The sequence below is a fragment of the Varroa destructor genome, unplaced genomic scaffold (genome assembly GCF_002443255.2).
Source record: "Varroa destructor unplaced genomic scaffold, Vdes_3.0 BEIS01000007.1, whole genome shotgun sequence".
Classification (NCBI taxonomy): domain Eukaryota; kingdom Metazoa; phylum Arthropoda; class Arachnida; order Mesostigmata; family Varroidae; genus Varroa; species Varroa destructor.
The window spans coordinates 29763575-29779868 of NW_019211460.1; the positions used below are offsets into that span (position 1 = coordinate 29763575).

The window sequence follows — 16294 nt, forward strand, 5'->3', positions numbered from 1 at the left end:
AACCTCCTAAAAACAAAGCATTTAATGACACAGCCGTCTGAATTTTGCTATAGAAAGAACAATTAATTACAATTAATTACAACAAATTAAAAATCTCAATCTCTGATTTTTCTTATATCCATCATCAATGATTTGGTCGTCTTGAGGTTGTTTGTCATGTGCTACTTCAAAATAGGTCAATTTAGTCGCACACCTTACAATTTAAGTGAATAAAAAAATGCATTTATTACACTACAGGAAGATGGATGATATTACCACATAAGTATTTACCATTAACGATGGAAGCGTATTCTGTGACACTGTACTGATTTCAAGCGGTTCTTTACAATAAATTTTCGACAAATGTTAATCTCAATAAGTTTCGCTTTGGCAACCTAGAAAGCTCGAGTGCCTTTCTGAAAGTATTGTCTCACTTAACATTGCTAGTAACGAACTTTGCTCTGTCAGGTTTACATTCAGGAAATTATACTGCACATATGTATATAAAATAGAACTTTCCTCTGACAAGCTTATTCGCCCCAATAATTTGTCGTTTTGCTTCTGTCCCAACCTCATACACCCATATCTAGGAGATTACTCACCATACTTACCCTCAGGCACACAGGCTCGTATCTAACTAGTAGTACACAAGACCATTTGCTATCTATGTCGCTGTTTTATCCGCTATTGTGGGTTTGCGCCTACTGGCTAAGGCCGCCACATTTGCCTGATAAAAGTATGCCTGACGGCGATACTGGACGTAAAAGGATTTAAAACACTGTTCAGCTTTTGCAACTTTGTTTGTATCAGTAATGAGCGCATTGAAAGCGCTTTCCTTTTATTACTGCAGAGTTCATTTCTTTGTTGCGGAATGCAATTCTTATCACACTGCAAATGGTCATGTTATTTATTTTTGGGTAATTGGCGTGCCGAGTTGCGGCAGCACCAGAAGCCAATTACTCTGTCAATGTCTGTGCCGCCGCTAATCGGGCGCCAGCGCCAAACCCACTGACAAGAGTCTCCAGTCAAAACAACTCCACCGCGAGAAGTGTAAAAACCTACTTTTTGGCGCCGCATAAAAAACAGTTAGTTATTGCAAAGCGAAATAGCAGCATTTATGCGCGATGTCCTTCTCTTGTCTATTCAGTATAGTGTGGCGGTTGACCAGCAACTGGTCCCCCTTGAACAACAACACGGCGGCCGTCAGTAGTGCCGCGGTGACTTTCTGTAGACTTCATCGTAGCTCAGTTGTTGTTCTACAAGTGAGCGCCGTCATTGTTTTCCTTTTTCGCGCTGCAATTCACTGTTCACTACACGAGCCAATCGCCAATTGCTCATCGTGTTGGCCTCCGTGACGTCATCTGCTCCGCGAATCGCGGGCATTTGCCTCTTGTCGTTGTTGTACCGCTGCTGCTACGGCTGGCCCTACACATTCATAGAGGCGCATGGACAGTTAAACTGCTAACACACGCGACCCAAAGACCCTCTCAGAGACACACACACGTGCGCCCGCGAAGACACAGACATCACACACGCATGCCCAGCCACACTTACCAGACAGACACACACACACATGCACACTCACAGGGACACTCATACAACATAGAAACGTCGGCAGAGAAATGCGGCTCCAGCTGGCTGTTGCCATCCGCTATTGGTAGAAGCCGAGCCGCTTGATGTCTCGACCCGGTCAGGCCGATTCTGCGGATGTTGTTGTTATTGTTTTGAAAGGTGCGTTCCGCGCTATTCAACATGACGCGACCACCAGCAAATCGCGGACGACAACACGTTTCGAGACCCAGCAACCTTTCCACCACAGCCCGCATCTCTGACGCAGATAATCTCAATTCTATAGGGATCTAGTTCATCACGCGCACTAACCGCACATGCGCAACATGCGGCGCGAGCGGGAAACGAACTGAAGGAGAAGGCACGCGTGGAGATGGAGAGGCGCCAAGCGCCAAACACCGCCAGCAGCAGTGAGTCGCTTTCACAGCACAAATACTGTTTTACTCTGGCGATCAAGAAAGAGCAAGGGGATTCGACGACGTCCGCTCTGTGGCGCCGGCAACATTTTTATTGCAGTTAACAGTAGCTGGTGATGTTGTTACCGCCGTCACTGGCGCATTCGCTGCTGCGGCCAATGGCGGTAGCGCGGATGACTGTGTTGTCTGGCCAAGTAGAGTGAAGAGCGCACATAGTATACGATGACGAACTATTGCTGTAGCGCGGCCGCTATGACCATCGGTGTATCGTTGCGCCGGGGCGGCTAGGCTGATATTTACAAACTGTGAAGCCTGGCGAACGGGAGATCGCGTCGCCTGTGGGTACAACAACGACGGGAGGTGATCGTAAGCAAGCCAGCCAGCAGTGGACAGCCGTTGTTAATAGTTACATAGCTGAGACCTACATACGACACATTATGTCAGTTGACTTTAATCTGGCCAAGAACAATCAGGCCAAGTGTTTACTTTAACACAGGACGAACACAATCGGTCAGCGGAACGCAATACAAGTGAGAATTGAAGGGCAGTCCTTTACTTCGAACTATTTAGCTGCAGCGTTCTGCCATCTAACCGTGGATTTAACCATTTAATGCTTTACTTTGTAGTATTTGTGCTTGTGTATGATTGAGTGAACCACTTACGGATATTTCAACGCATTATCGACATCTAACGAAAGGATAACCAATTGGATAATACGACGTTACGTAGATATTTGAGCGTACGCGTTGATGTGTGCGCTGATGATGGTGTGTACAAAGATATCGTCCACTATTATCTAACTACACGCAATCTGGATTCCTACTAGCTGTTGCTGAACGTATCGTGAGGTTGGTGATTACTTAATGGTTGACTATTGATGCTAGTACGACAGTTTAACCCCGTCAACAGCACTGTCTAAAACCAACACGTAAATAAGCCTGCCGTCCACATCGGTGTCCTTTACGGACAGAATATACATCTGAAATAGCGACAAAACCAATAGAACCAGCCTAGCCAGGACATCTGTGGCGGCACTGAAGGGCCGTTATCTTTTCGTTAGGATATTCTCAGTATTGTTCTTATATTGGTCGTCGTATCTGATCTTCAATAGAGATGTCTGTGTGAGAAAGACCGAACTGTGCGATCGTCAACCTCCCTGTGACTATGTGTAACTGAATTGTATTGATATTCCTAAGGCTTAGTCAATAGCATTCGAATGATTTCCACTGGAGGTGGAGTACCAGAGTATCTGTTTCGCCTAGCACAGCATCTGTTCTGCTTGGTACACAGCCAAAACTCAATATCAACGCAAAACAATTCGAGCGGTTCCCCTCTTACTATCCACAGCGTAATCATCTGTGTTTGATTGGCAAACCCGGGCAGAATCGACTTGAACGCATCGACGAATACAGGTTACACACTGTAACGGAACAACAGTTGTTGTTGTTGTTGTCGTCAATTTTCTTTCGTTGGCAGCTACTTGAGCAACGGCGGTGGAATTGACAACAGCTGGCGCCAGTATCGTTTGGATTTATGGAAAAAAACACAACTTTTCCATGTAGATATTTTGCTGTGAGCGTGTAAAAGCTTTTGTGAGCGTAACAACTGGTCGTACTTTTGCGCTGTGGAGAATCGCTCGTGTGATATAGGGTGCGTACTGTTATCATCGATAGAGAATCGGAACGGTTTGTTCTCGGGTGTCAGTCCTGTTTGGACATGTTCAAATTTTGCAGTTCACGAATGGTGGTCGATATGAAGCTCAAAGATATTAGTGACCTAAACGGCCACAATCCGCTCTCGATGCAGGCCGTTAGCCACAACCATACTCAAAGTCCGTTGCCTTTGCAGACTTTGGGCTCGGCCGGCCACAGTTCGCCGTTGGTTATGGATGAGCTGGTTTGCGCAATTCGTGAAAACCTCAAGCTTAAGGCGGCCAAATCACCAATCGTCTCTGTACAATTGACAAGTCGGACTGGCGGCACGGGCTGCACCTGTGGGTCGGGAGCAACGTTCACTAATGGCGGACGCGCGTCCCGTCGAGTGTCGCCGTACAGCGTACCGTCCCGCGAGAATCGTCGACCCGATACAATTCGTTTTGGCTGTGCGTGCGGCGCATCAACAACAGCTAGCGGAACCATTCGCGGATCCGGGCATTCATCGCGTGGCGGTGGAGGCGCTAGACCAGGTCGATCCGCTGGTCAGGAGGATCCATACGAGCTGCTTCAGGCTCTACTACGGCGAGGCACTTTGATTCAAGAAGCGGTTAGACGGTTGCGTGAACCCCAGACAAAGGCGGGCAACAAAGCCGCTGTTCTCGCGCGAACCCCCTCATCCGTTGAGAGTTGTGCCAGCTGTGATTCGAACCCTCCAACATCATCAGGACCCGCGAGCTTCTTAACGACGGCAGCCGCATGTGCCGCCACTTAGTGGGCTAACGAACACACATTTAGGAACCAATATAAAAAATGTTTACCAATTCATTCATTGTGTACATATGAGATAAGAAAAAAACAAATTGTCAATCAATTTTATTATTAGTTCCATTATTACTATTACGAAAAACTAAGTAATTAAGCAATTTAGAAATAAAGGGAGAGGAGAAGAAGGATGCAAGGAAGAGCGAAAGAAGGATAAATGAAAAGTAGAAAGCGACTACGAAATCAAATCATGTGGGAATATGACAACAACAACAACAACAACAACAACGAATTTATATTGAGAGTATTGAAAAAAAAACAAAATAACAGGCAAGAAAAAATTAGCAACAAACAATTCCGTTTGAATTCAGGAACGAGTAAATGTTAAAGGCAATGAAAGAGATGCAACTCAACAAGGGTAGAAAACGGACAAAAATTATGTGTACGTAGGCAAGGAAGACGTGTACAAGTATTGTCGCAATTTTTAGTTGAATACCCGAAGCTGTCTCGGACAACTCCCATGAAAACTTATATTGTAAAGCTAACCAGCCAATAGATAATATACATTAATGAAACAATAAATGAGAAAGAGAGAACACATACAGCCAAACAGTTCTAATTCTATCGATAAACATCTCATCGTGCCGTTTAGCGGTAGATGAAGGAATATAGGAAAAAAAATTAGATAAAATCTAATAAATGGGTAACAAGCGGAAAATGAAATTATCTCATAAACATTTGTCAGCGTCACTATGATCACTAGGTCGGAGCCAGAAAAACATTAATCATAAAAACAAAAAACACGTGCGCACACGCATACACATACCAGATCCAGTCACATTCACACGCACTCAAGTAAATGGACATGGACATCTTAGGCCATTTCTTAAATTGCTAACGAGGACATTGAAACACTATTCAGCAGAGCATTATTAGTAAGAAGGTATGCGCAACGGGTGATGATATTGAGAGATGACAGTGTGATAAATCTAATAATCATTACGATAATAATGAATGCAGTGAAAAGACGCAAACTGTAGACAAATGAGTTAAGTACACAGGCAGTAGTATGCTCTATATCCTGAACCACTATTCGACTCCGAGTGAAGTTAAGTGGAAGAGATTGATAAGCGCTAGTGAATTCGTGTGTGTTGTGAGTGATGTAGGTCGGAAAACGTGCAGTCGTGGAGTGGAGTATGCGCAACTCGGCCAGAAACGTCTAGTGAAAGGGACAGCAATGAAAACTCAGGCAGTAATGGAGTGTCTGGTGTTCGATAGGAGCGGAATTGCTTGCAGATGAATGCGAAAAATCATCGAAAACGAAATGAATGATGCCTATAATGATGATGATCATGACGGCGAAGAGTAGTAAACTTTAGAAACCAGGAAAGGGAGAGGGTGGATTGAGACGGCGTCATCTGCTGGCATCAATCTGTTTCGCAGAAATGGAGTACGCGAAGGCGCAAATTAGCTTGGTTGGGTGGCCATCAATAGGGGACTGGTGAAGCTGACGTAGATTTCAGTGGAAGCGATGACAGAATGGAAAAACAATATAATAGCGAGAAATAATGGTAGGGAGAAAGAAAACAAGGAGATTTCTCATGCTGTCAGAAGCGGAGCAGGTATGTGAACAGAAGTGACAATATGGAATGACAATATGCAGTGACAATATAAAACATCACAACATTATTGTAATCATTTAAAGATAAAGAATCGTAACTGGTCTGCCCGACGAAAGCTCATTGGCCACCCTCCAGTTTCAGCATCTCAAATCAATTTAGAAAATAATTTTCAAATTTGGCGCGTTTTCTCAGTACAGGGAAATGCTCGTTTTATTTTTGCGTTCAATGACGATGTTTATCATGGCGATGGTAATAGTGGAACGATTGAGCTTTTGCTTTACTTTTCGACTCCGCAATGCTGTTTCACTGGACGAAATCGAACTAAAGTGCGGTTCCGTTATGTGAATTTATCCAATCTTGAAATCAAAACAAGATGCGATGTAGTGGTAACTCCGAAATTAGGTTGCGTTGCATAGTCAGATTAAGCTTAATAATCTTTTTTAATGAAACGAATTAGTTAAGTTGTGCTTTAAAATGATTGATTTCTGGTGTCATTACGCAACTTCCAATTCAACTTTCAATGCTTTATTTAGTCAAAATATTCAGAGCACGCTTACGCACGATTTAGCCTTTTCTGGGTTAAAAATCTGATAGGAAACGTATTATTGGTTCTATTTAAATAACAAGAAATGAAACACAAGCATTGTCCCCATGCTGGAGGCGCGGCGTGTGTAAACACAGTAAGAATTACTATTATTATTATGTCGGTAAGGCAACACTAAGTTATTGAAGTCGCTGAAGGTTACCTGCGATGTTTATGGTTGTAACCAATAAAACGAAGCGCATGCGAAAGCTGTTAAATGACCAAAGACTTTGTTTGTTTTTATTTGTTTCATTATAAAAACTATATGCGTTTTATAGTAGTACAAGCAATGGGTTTAAATTCGATATGGGCTAGCTTAGAAAGGATAATAGATATAGTAATACATTTTCTCTCACTCTATCTACATATATATGTATATATATAGATGTATATATATATATATATATATATAGATCTGTGTAGCCATCGGGCTAGAGGGCTGCTAGGCTGTTGATAATAAGAGAATTTATTGTGTTTTCAGCATGATCTAATGCCATAGCCATTGTATTCACAGCATTTGTTAACATCCGAGTAACCTTAATAAATTTCTCGAGTAAATAGGTCTTTGATTGTTGTATTTTAGAAGCAGTAGCGTTCTTACGAACAATTTTGTCATTATCATTTATGTATCTTAATGCATAGAGAGTTGAAGTGAAGAGTCACTGAAGGTCACTGTTGTCTTGAAATGCTTAGTTAACGTCCGCAGGCCTTTGTTGTGAAATAGACAAATGATACAGGTCGTTTAAAGCAGTTTTTAATCAAAATACTTTATGGGTTATACCAGTGAAGTTTGTAGATTTTAGATGAAAGCAGCTCTAGATGATAATAGTAATAACAACTTGTTTGTTCGTACGCAACAAAATCTTGAGTTCGGTGCATAATGATATTCATGTTCCAGTGGCTACAAGTGTAGGGAATTCAACATACTATTATAGCAATAGGCACAGCCAACTCGGTTTACACGCGTTCGTGAAGTAGGTGAAATAGTTTTGGTATTATGCCAATCAAGCGGTGCTCAACATTTGTGATAGAAATGATACTATGACGATGCATGAACCAACAGGGTAAAATAATTTATTAGAATAGCAGCGATATGATAGAGTGACGCGGCTGCATGCAGTGGGCAGAGTTTGTCGTCAAAGTAGGCCATATGCAGCAAGGAAAATCGAATAGAGTGTCGCTTGATTGGGTAAGCAAGCATGTTTCGTAGGCACAAGCATTGATACCAATTACAAACTTAGGCGTTGGTTGCTTTTACACTTGTTATGCCTGCATATGCATGCAGTTTAGTTCTAGGTTTGAAAATGTTATATTTTTTTAAAATAACTCTACAGAATTCTATTCTTGTCGGACACGCCTATAATTAGCAGTCCAGGCCCAAACTGTTTTCTTTCGTCTAGTTGATCTTGCATTATTACAATAGTATAAGATCTAGTCAAGCAATCTTACTATTGACGTAAGGTTCAGTAGTTAGACCACAAGGACGGCATAATCGATTCTATCCTCTGCGACTTATAGGTTTAATTCTAACCAGTCAGACTAAGGACATTTTCCGAGTTTCGACAATATTTAAACTGCAACAAAAACAAACATCCGTTCTCTGCCAGAGTGCCACTGTTAATAGCATAGATAGACTTGACAAACCAGGCGGATTCAGTTGATGTTCATGCTTTTCCACTTTAATGCATCAACATTTTATCATGGATGGTTTCTTGCTGTTGCTACCGCCGCGTTAGAAAGTCGGCTAGAAGAAACAATAGTAGTCCTTCTATCGAATCCAAACTGCATAAGCTAATCAATTTATTCAGGATGCCTCTGGAGAAGTGTTTTGATGCTGCGACATCCACAATTCAAATGGATGGATAGCTAATTACGCATGTACGCTGGTGTTGCCGTATTTACGCCAGAATGTGGTAGATGGTAGTGCATTGTAGTCCGTAACAATCTGTAATGTGTACATGCGAACATAGTCCTTACAGAATCGCGGCTCTTTGTTGATTGACTTGGTGATTGCTAAAGATAAAAACAGCATAACGCGGAACTATGGAGCTGTCAACTAGCACATCGATCAGCACGAGCCAGTCGAGTCATGTATCATAACAATATGCCATTATAACGAGCACGCTGACAGACACCTGCCCGAACGTCACCGTTACGTTCAACAGCAATGATAGCAATAACGAACAAGGAGTACGTGTATAGTCATGTAAAACAGACAAGATAACGTATCTGTTAGTGTAGTGCTATTATTTCATAGCAGCAGCCAAATGAAGAAATTGGGACGAAGGGCAAACTGTGATGGCAGTTCATTTAAACGAAGAATTCTTAAAAAATGCCCCTTCTCCGCCTTTCACAGAAAGCTAACACCCATCCCTCGGCCGGTTCGTTCTCGAGAATCTTCTCATTATATCTTATTATGACGTTTCAGGTAGAGATTTCGGGGGGCTAAAAATAGCATGTAGAGGAATCAGTTATGCTGTGGTGCGTGGTGGTATCGTCGTGTCGCCGAACTGCTGGAGGGCATTTGCCTCTATTTGACGGTCATACTGATAGGTCAGAAATGGCTTATCAATTTTCAGAAATAGGTAGAAGCGCTTCCATGTAACAATCGCTCCCTGTTGTTCCTGTGCGTGTTTTTTTTTTCTTAATTCTACCTTTGGCTCTCATTCGAATCAAGCTGTTGTTGTTCCTATCGCTGTTGCTGCTGTGTTTTTGTTCTTCAATCCTTCTTCGAAGTAAGATTAAGTCTTCTGTCTTCGAAAAAGTAGCAACTGTCAACTAATGCTTACTTCGTTTCAAACGGTAAATTAAAGCTGTGCATTACGTTATGGAATCTCATTTCTTAACGCTACTAGATTACTCGTTGTTTCATTGTGTAGAGATATTTATAACGAAGCTTTCCGTCCGTAATGATCATTTTTGTTCAAAGCATTGCCACAGTTTGTCAAAACGAATAAACAATTTGTCACTTGACAGAAAGTTATGAAGCATCAAAAAGCGGTACAACCAAATAAAACTAAAATGCAATGGCTAACAGCTAATTTCGCTGAAATACGGTGACGGAATAGATAAGGAGAGCATGTCCGCTAGCTTTCATAGAGGCAGCCCAATGGTTCTCATCCGAATGAGCGAAGAACACATAGTTTAGTACAAATATTTTAGGAACAACAACAGAAATGACTTCATCTGCGGTTAATAGTGCAGGGGCAAGCAGTATCAGGGACAAATAAAATGACGATTAATAGTGAAAGCAATAAGATGACATATAACCTGTTTATGATAAAGAATATCATACCTTGAAAATATGGTTGATTTTTGAGCAAGACAGTCCTTCTTTTCGTTCGTTATTATACTACCGCTTGACGTATATGTCCGTTGTCATAACACGTGCAATGAGAATGGATCACACTCAAATCCAGGCACTCCCCAAGTACTCACGCCTTGACAGTGCCTATCGTTTACGTTAACTCTCGACTGACTATGACCTGCCAACAACGTCGCAGAATACCGTTAGTACAATAAATGCCGTTACTACTGGTGCAATCGCCACATCTATACAACATTGCTTGATCTAAAACAATAGGAAAAATTACCGGACCGATCTAGAAGGCACCACTTACTTGTTGGCTGTAGCCTTTTCTGTATCGATATCGGCCGGCCATGCGTCAGCCAATCGAACGAAGTTAGCCAACCTCGCTCGCGCTGGCCTAGACGATAGGTTAGGCTAGGTTACCCTATGCACTGAGTTAACAAGTGGGTCTGGAACAGAAGCGCTGCCGCGTGATTCTAATCGCTTACGCATATACCAAACAGTCCTGCAGACTACCAAATAAAATTGATTCAACATATGTATACAAAGCTCGCTCCCTATCAGCTAGTGAGCACAGCGTTCAAATGTCTTTTTCTGCTGTTCACGGGATTTAGGTAGAAAAAAACTATTCGCGACATGTCCTTACTGTTAATTATAGAACGGATCCACGATTTTGTCTGCCTGCATCTGTATAAGTATGTAGTTTTTTTACCTTTGCTAACGAAATAAGAAGTCGGAGACGGATGCAATATATGCCTATTTTTGAGCGTTTATTAACTAGTTAATTTTAGTTAAGTTGAATATATAGAAGCAATGTCGTGGAAGCAATAAGGACTTTTAGCAGATTGCAAGCTTTTAGTTATTACTATCCTTATCTAAATATCTAATTTTAAATTCCGCTTTATTTCAAACGGTAAGGCTAATCGATATGGCTCCAGGTTGTCCGTGTAAGGACAACATAATAAATAGGATAGCGTGCTAAAAACAGCATTTTGTTGTTAGCCTAAATTTTCTTTCAATGTAAATGTGCTTATGCCGCAATATCAGTTTAGTGCAACGTTTGGAAAAGTGGTATCCTTTCTTATCCCATTAAAAGTAAGATAAATCTAAGTGAAACCAAAGAACTAGCGCAGAATTACGTCGTAATCGTTGTTGACGAGTAATAATGTTCCATTCTCTTTTGCCAGTTGTTTCTGTGATGTTGTTGTGGTGTCGAGTTATAATTATGTCTTTTTGCAGTTCGCGTAAAATCTTAGCAAAGCTAACCAGTTACGTAACGGTTATACAGACCCTAGAATGACCCTAAACCACAATTCTCTGCCAGGCAGATTGTGCGTGTGCTTAGGTTTGGTGCGAGATTTAAACAACACAATGCCGTCTCCAAAAAGAATAACATGCATAAATACTACGAGTGAATGGTAAATTTCTAGCGCAAAAGTGACGACAAACTTGTCATCTATGCAGTACGAGAAAGAGCTATTTTGTTCGTCAAAAACTTAGCTCACAGAACGTTCAAGGAAGGTGTTCTTTAGACAGGGTTTTTTAGAGTAATTCAAATAAGTTCCGATTATTGTAATAGTCGAAATGCTTAAGCCGGGACTGCAACGGTTTGAAAGAAACAAAATCGCAAGTCGTTCCAAGGCGTTGTTATTCAACTACACCGTTACGGTTCTTCACAGTAGTTTTCAAGGATCTGTGAAAAACAGGGCAAGCACGCCCTCTTTAGATGATCTTCGTCGTGGTCCCACAAGTTCCTAAGCTTCGAAGTCGATACTGCAGCAGTTCCTTTAAAGGATATTTTGACTCATAAACGCACTTATTTTGTGTGTCAAACAAACAAACTTTTGCGTAATCAAGCTTCTGCCACAAAATATTAGCGTCATATAATACTAACATGCTTGCTTTGAAGCGAGACTTTTTCTGACAGCACGAATTTTAGATTGGGTCAAATATATCTAGGAGTATAGGTTTTATCATCTACCAAATCTACTTTTCCTGGGGACACATATAAATGCAAATTATATCCATTAGTCTATAAGCTGTTAAACCTAATTTCGATAATCTAAATATTCGTGTGCTAAGAACCTGCCGTTTACATTTTCTATCTGTCGCAATACGAGTTCGTACATTTCGTCGAGAGATGGTCACGTTATACCTCTCTATACATATCCTATGCTTCATCAGTACTCATGTATATAATTTCTCAGGGCATTTAACGTATATGGGTTATACAACTGCAATACGCCGTATTAGATAACGTGTTTCCTTCGCAAGCAGACACATGCCTTATTTTTCTATATTTCTCATTTGATCTTAGAATAATTTATGTTTTAAGTATCTAAGTACTGCCCACCATGTTTGTCTGCTACAAATCTATAAATGATAGAACGTATCCATAAATTTCGCTCTGCTATAGTGTCGATATAGCATCGGCGTGCTGTTACTGTTGTTGGTACTTCTTCTTGGTACCCATGAAGTATTACGATTTTTATAGGATGAAATGGACCTCGTCTTTTTTATTTTTGAACTCTTTAGCAATCTGAACTGGTAGATTAGAGATTCATTAATGAACCAGTGAAACCTATAATTCGAGAGAAATTGGTTTATCTAAAACTAAATTCTATATGATCTCATATGTAAGGACTGTTTTTCCTCGGCGTAACGCTTTTTACCGGATTACGCGCTCAATTCGAATCTTCTCTTTTCCGGTTTATTGTGAGAACTTGCAAACGTATCTCCGGAATAATTCTGATTACAATTAGGTGACTAATGAACGGAGCTGGGCATAAATGACCTTCTTCGTTATTGAACAAATTCGTATTTCGTGGGCATGGGAAATGCCTTATACATAAATCAGGAAAAAATTACAAAAATTACATTGCCGCTAAAAATGAGTTATATACATATTTTTTTAAAGCAGAGCTACGAACATTTCACCTGGAGTTCATAAAACCAAAGCATTTGTGATTCTATATTGTGCAATACAACGAATTTCTTCAGCTACAAAATATATCTGTTAGTGTTATCGTAACGAAACTAAGTAGGAAAAGATCCGTTCTAGTCATTTTAGATGTCCCATCTGAGAGTTCTCCTAAACAGATTAACAACGATTATCAATATTTTCCTTGTTTTAAGTATAGGAAATCATAATACAATAGAAAAAAACGAGATCAATTCTTTTATAACGACATATGCGTTAGATGTTGCTTAACAGTTAGGTTCACACAGTAATAGCTGAATCATATCGATATCCTCCGATGGGACTTGGGCCCTCATAGCAGTGAAAAAACGTCAAAAGTCCGTTGAATTTCGCGTGGCAAGTTAGTATTCAACGTCGAACTTCAGAACCTCTCTTGTCTTTTTAAGTTACTGCTGGACGGACGTACAGCGGAACTCACCCTGTATCCTCTGCTAGTTCAGTTTCTCAACATAAAATAAACGTTGTATGACAGCATGCCCTTCGTCGGCTGCTGACGGAGCACTAAGTACCAGCGATTCCGATTCGTTACCCAATTCTTATTGCGAGAAGCTCCATCAACAGTTGCAAATACTAAGAAACGTGTATGTGCGGACACTGGACTGGGGTTGCAGCTGCTAGAGTTGCACATATGTCTGAGAAATCGGCTTTTCATTAAGAATAATTGGCATATGTAAATTTGTTTAAACGAGACCGGAAGGATATGCCCCAGCGAGCCCAATAGCAACCTTAGTCTACTGATATTTTTGGTCGGTTTCGATAGAGGGTTTTTATGATTTGCCCTCTTCTTTAGACCAATGCAAGTCATCAAATTTTGCTCACGCACACATGTAGTCACATATACACATCCACATAGTCGACAGTTGAGTCAAACTGTTCATCATATATGTTTTTTTGTACGATAAACAATTTTAATAAGTACGAAAGTTTGTTGTAATAGTCAAGTTTCTAGGAACGCACCAAAATAATATTTAAGGTTGAAAATACTCGTACCATTGTCCTTGTCATGTTTAGAAGTGACCTTTGAAAGCTCATCTTCATAAGTTGTCTCTGGAGCATCTTTATTGTATCTTGTATCTTTATTTATAAGTTACTGCGTGGACGCGAAGCCACAACTAACGAAGAAAGCGTTGGCTTCTCACTGTTGTCCACAGTAGAACGATAGTCTAGTACATTCTGAACAACTGTCTGATTAAACATCAGGAATTAGTTAATTAACCGCGATCGCATCAGTGACGCTATCAATAAACACAGTGTCTAAATAAAGTCAAGGCTGACCTCCTTCCTTGTAGAACATCGTCAGTGACAATATAATAGTAGTTGCTTTATATGATGTATATACCAAAACATTAATTTGCCCTGGATCAATTTGGATTACTGAAAAAACGACAATTGGCCCAGCTCAAAATCTAAAATCACTAAGTAGGTAACGCCAAGAGAAAGTGTGGCATCTCTTGTAATATCGAACGAAGCAGCAACGCAGACCGGATTGTATGAAGCCACTATAGAAATTTACGCATATATACTGATTTTTTCTATCTCGGCCGTATAGAGCCTTGCCTTAACGCCTAGCGAGATGCGCCTACGAGGCACGGCGCTCAGCAACATGTCAGTCAGTCAGCCAGCCAGATTGAGCCTTCACGCGGTATAATCTCGTAATCGCTGCTTATTATGTGAAAACTAAGGCACACAATTTAATTGAAAGCACCATGATGCTGCCGTTGCTCGAGTGCGTTTCGATCTTGTTTTACGTGACAGATTTCGATTGTGCATGTCATAGAACTAAACGTTGTAGCGTTGTTCAGTGATGCCCGTTCATTGTCCTTCTACACTTCTGTTTAGTGAAGCTTTACTGATGATATTTTGGCATTACCTTGATATTAACGTGAAAGCATAAAAGAATATCCATTATAGCAGGCGGATATTGTATGTCTGGCGGTATTCTGCATGTCAGAGTCAAACGAAAGTTTCCTTTTACTAGATGAAAAAAATTTTACGTTCAACAAAAGGGTATCTACATTGCCCTAAAATGGCGATGTTCATGTTAATACATTTGTATTGCTAAAGAAATAGAATATATTTTTATGCCACTTCGCGTCTATTATTGTTGACATGGGGTACGGAATACAGGTACAACAGTCTGTGTCCTGCCTTGGGTTGCGTTCGAATACTATCGCGGTGGGCGCAAATGGTAGCATAGTCGCAGTCGAAATCTACGTGGACCCATTGTTCTCCAATCAGCGTGAATAACAACACTATCTATTGATCAGAATTAGATATTTGTTTATTTTCTATTATCGTAGATATACGCCATAGTATTAACCTCTGTTTGCAGTGATTTATAGAACGTTACTAATCGTTTGACAGCAGAGCGACACACGTCTGATCTCTCGATTTCGAGTGCAAAGACGGTATAAACAAGTTGGTCAGAGTTGGGTATATCTTAGGCACCTATGAAAGGTGAAGTTTGAGTTGGAGAAGCGCTGGCTATGAACTATAGCCAACGTGTTTACCTAGAGCCAGGATATGCGCGATATGTTATATTAATAATTTGTAGATGTGAGCAACATTTCAATACAGACCATATTATTTATTAATTTCACATCGTAATATTGGACCCACATGCTAACCCAGCGAAAATATTATCCTACGCGTCAAAGGAAATGATGGCAAACTTTATGCAAAATATTTGCTGATGGATCAGTCATTTGCTATATTGACCCTTGAATATTTGTTATGTCTGAAGCGGACGGGAATATCAATACTGCTCTTTGTTATTTATGAGTCTCCTCCGTCGTTCGCTGAAGGGAGATTTTTTCGACCTTTGTTCACTTCATTCGTTTCTAGATCATATGATTCTGCGTCTCCATACCGTGCCGACTTGAAATTGTTTCATTTCAAACTACAAACCGTTTCCATTTTCAGTTTCTAGCCCCCGGCAAATAGAGCTGTTCTCCGTTATCGCCGAGTTCCCTTTTTCCACATCTTTCAGTCGTGCCTGTCAGTTGTTTTCGCCAAGAAAGCGAACTCCTCAACGAAAAACTCGGTGGATTAGCGAGTCTAACACGATATCGCCGAAAGCCCGATGTTGCTGCTGCTGCTGCTATTGCTTTTCTGTTGTCTAAGAGGGAAATTGTAATAGTCATACAACTGTGGCCCGCTAACCCTTAGGGCCTGGCTCATGTCGCACCGATAGACAGATTAGTAGGACGGGCTGACATCGATATTGGTGCGTTGTCCAAGTCTGTTTAGTGTCTGCAATTACAACGGTAAATGCTGGCCGTTCGTCTGTCTTTTACCTGATAATATTGACAGTATTGCTAAATAGAGAGCATAGCACCGCCCGCCCAGGTGATCTATAGCAATAACCCGTTTGAGTGTCGACCGTTAACTGGAATACATGGAGTCTATGCGAGTCGAA

At 40.9% G+C, this 16294-nt stretch overlaps 2 protein-coding genes across 16 annotated transcripts in view; both read left to right on the forward strand.

Annotated features, from left to right (window-relative positions):
- Nucleotides 1–6814, forward strand: part of LOC111254465 (beta-TrCP-like) — a 30777-nt gene extending 23963 nt beyond the window's left edge. For all 15 annotated transcript variants that reach the window (XM_022815337.2, XM_022815336.2, XM_086975187.1 and 12 more), the window contains one exon: nt 5548–6814. The gene's annotated coding sequence lies outside the window, so the exon portion shown is untranslated. The remainder of the gene's footprint in view (nt 1–5547) is intronic.
- On the forward strand, nt 1–6814 carry LOC111254466 (uncharacterized). Its single transcript, XM_086975190.1, has one exon. The coding sequence runs from the start codon at nt 3681–3683 to the stop codon at nt 4389–4391; it is 711 nt and encodes a 236-aa protein (XP_086831316.1). The 5' UTR covers nt 1–3680; the 3' UTR covers nt 4392–6814.
- Nucleotides 6815–16294: the final 9480 nt, after the last annotated feature.

What these genes read in the sequence shown, in the direction of transcription:
- LOC111254466 (XM_086975190.1), top strand. Translation starts at nt 3,681, where the DNA reads ATGTTCAAATTTTGCAGTTCACGAATGGTGGTCGATATGAAGCTCAAA.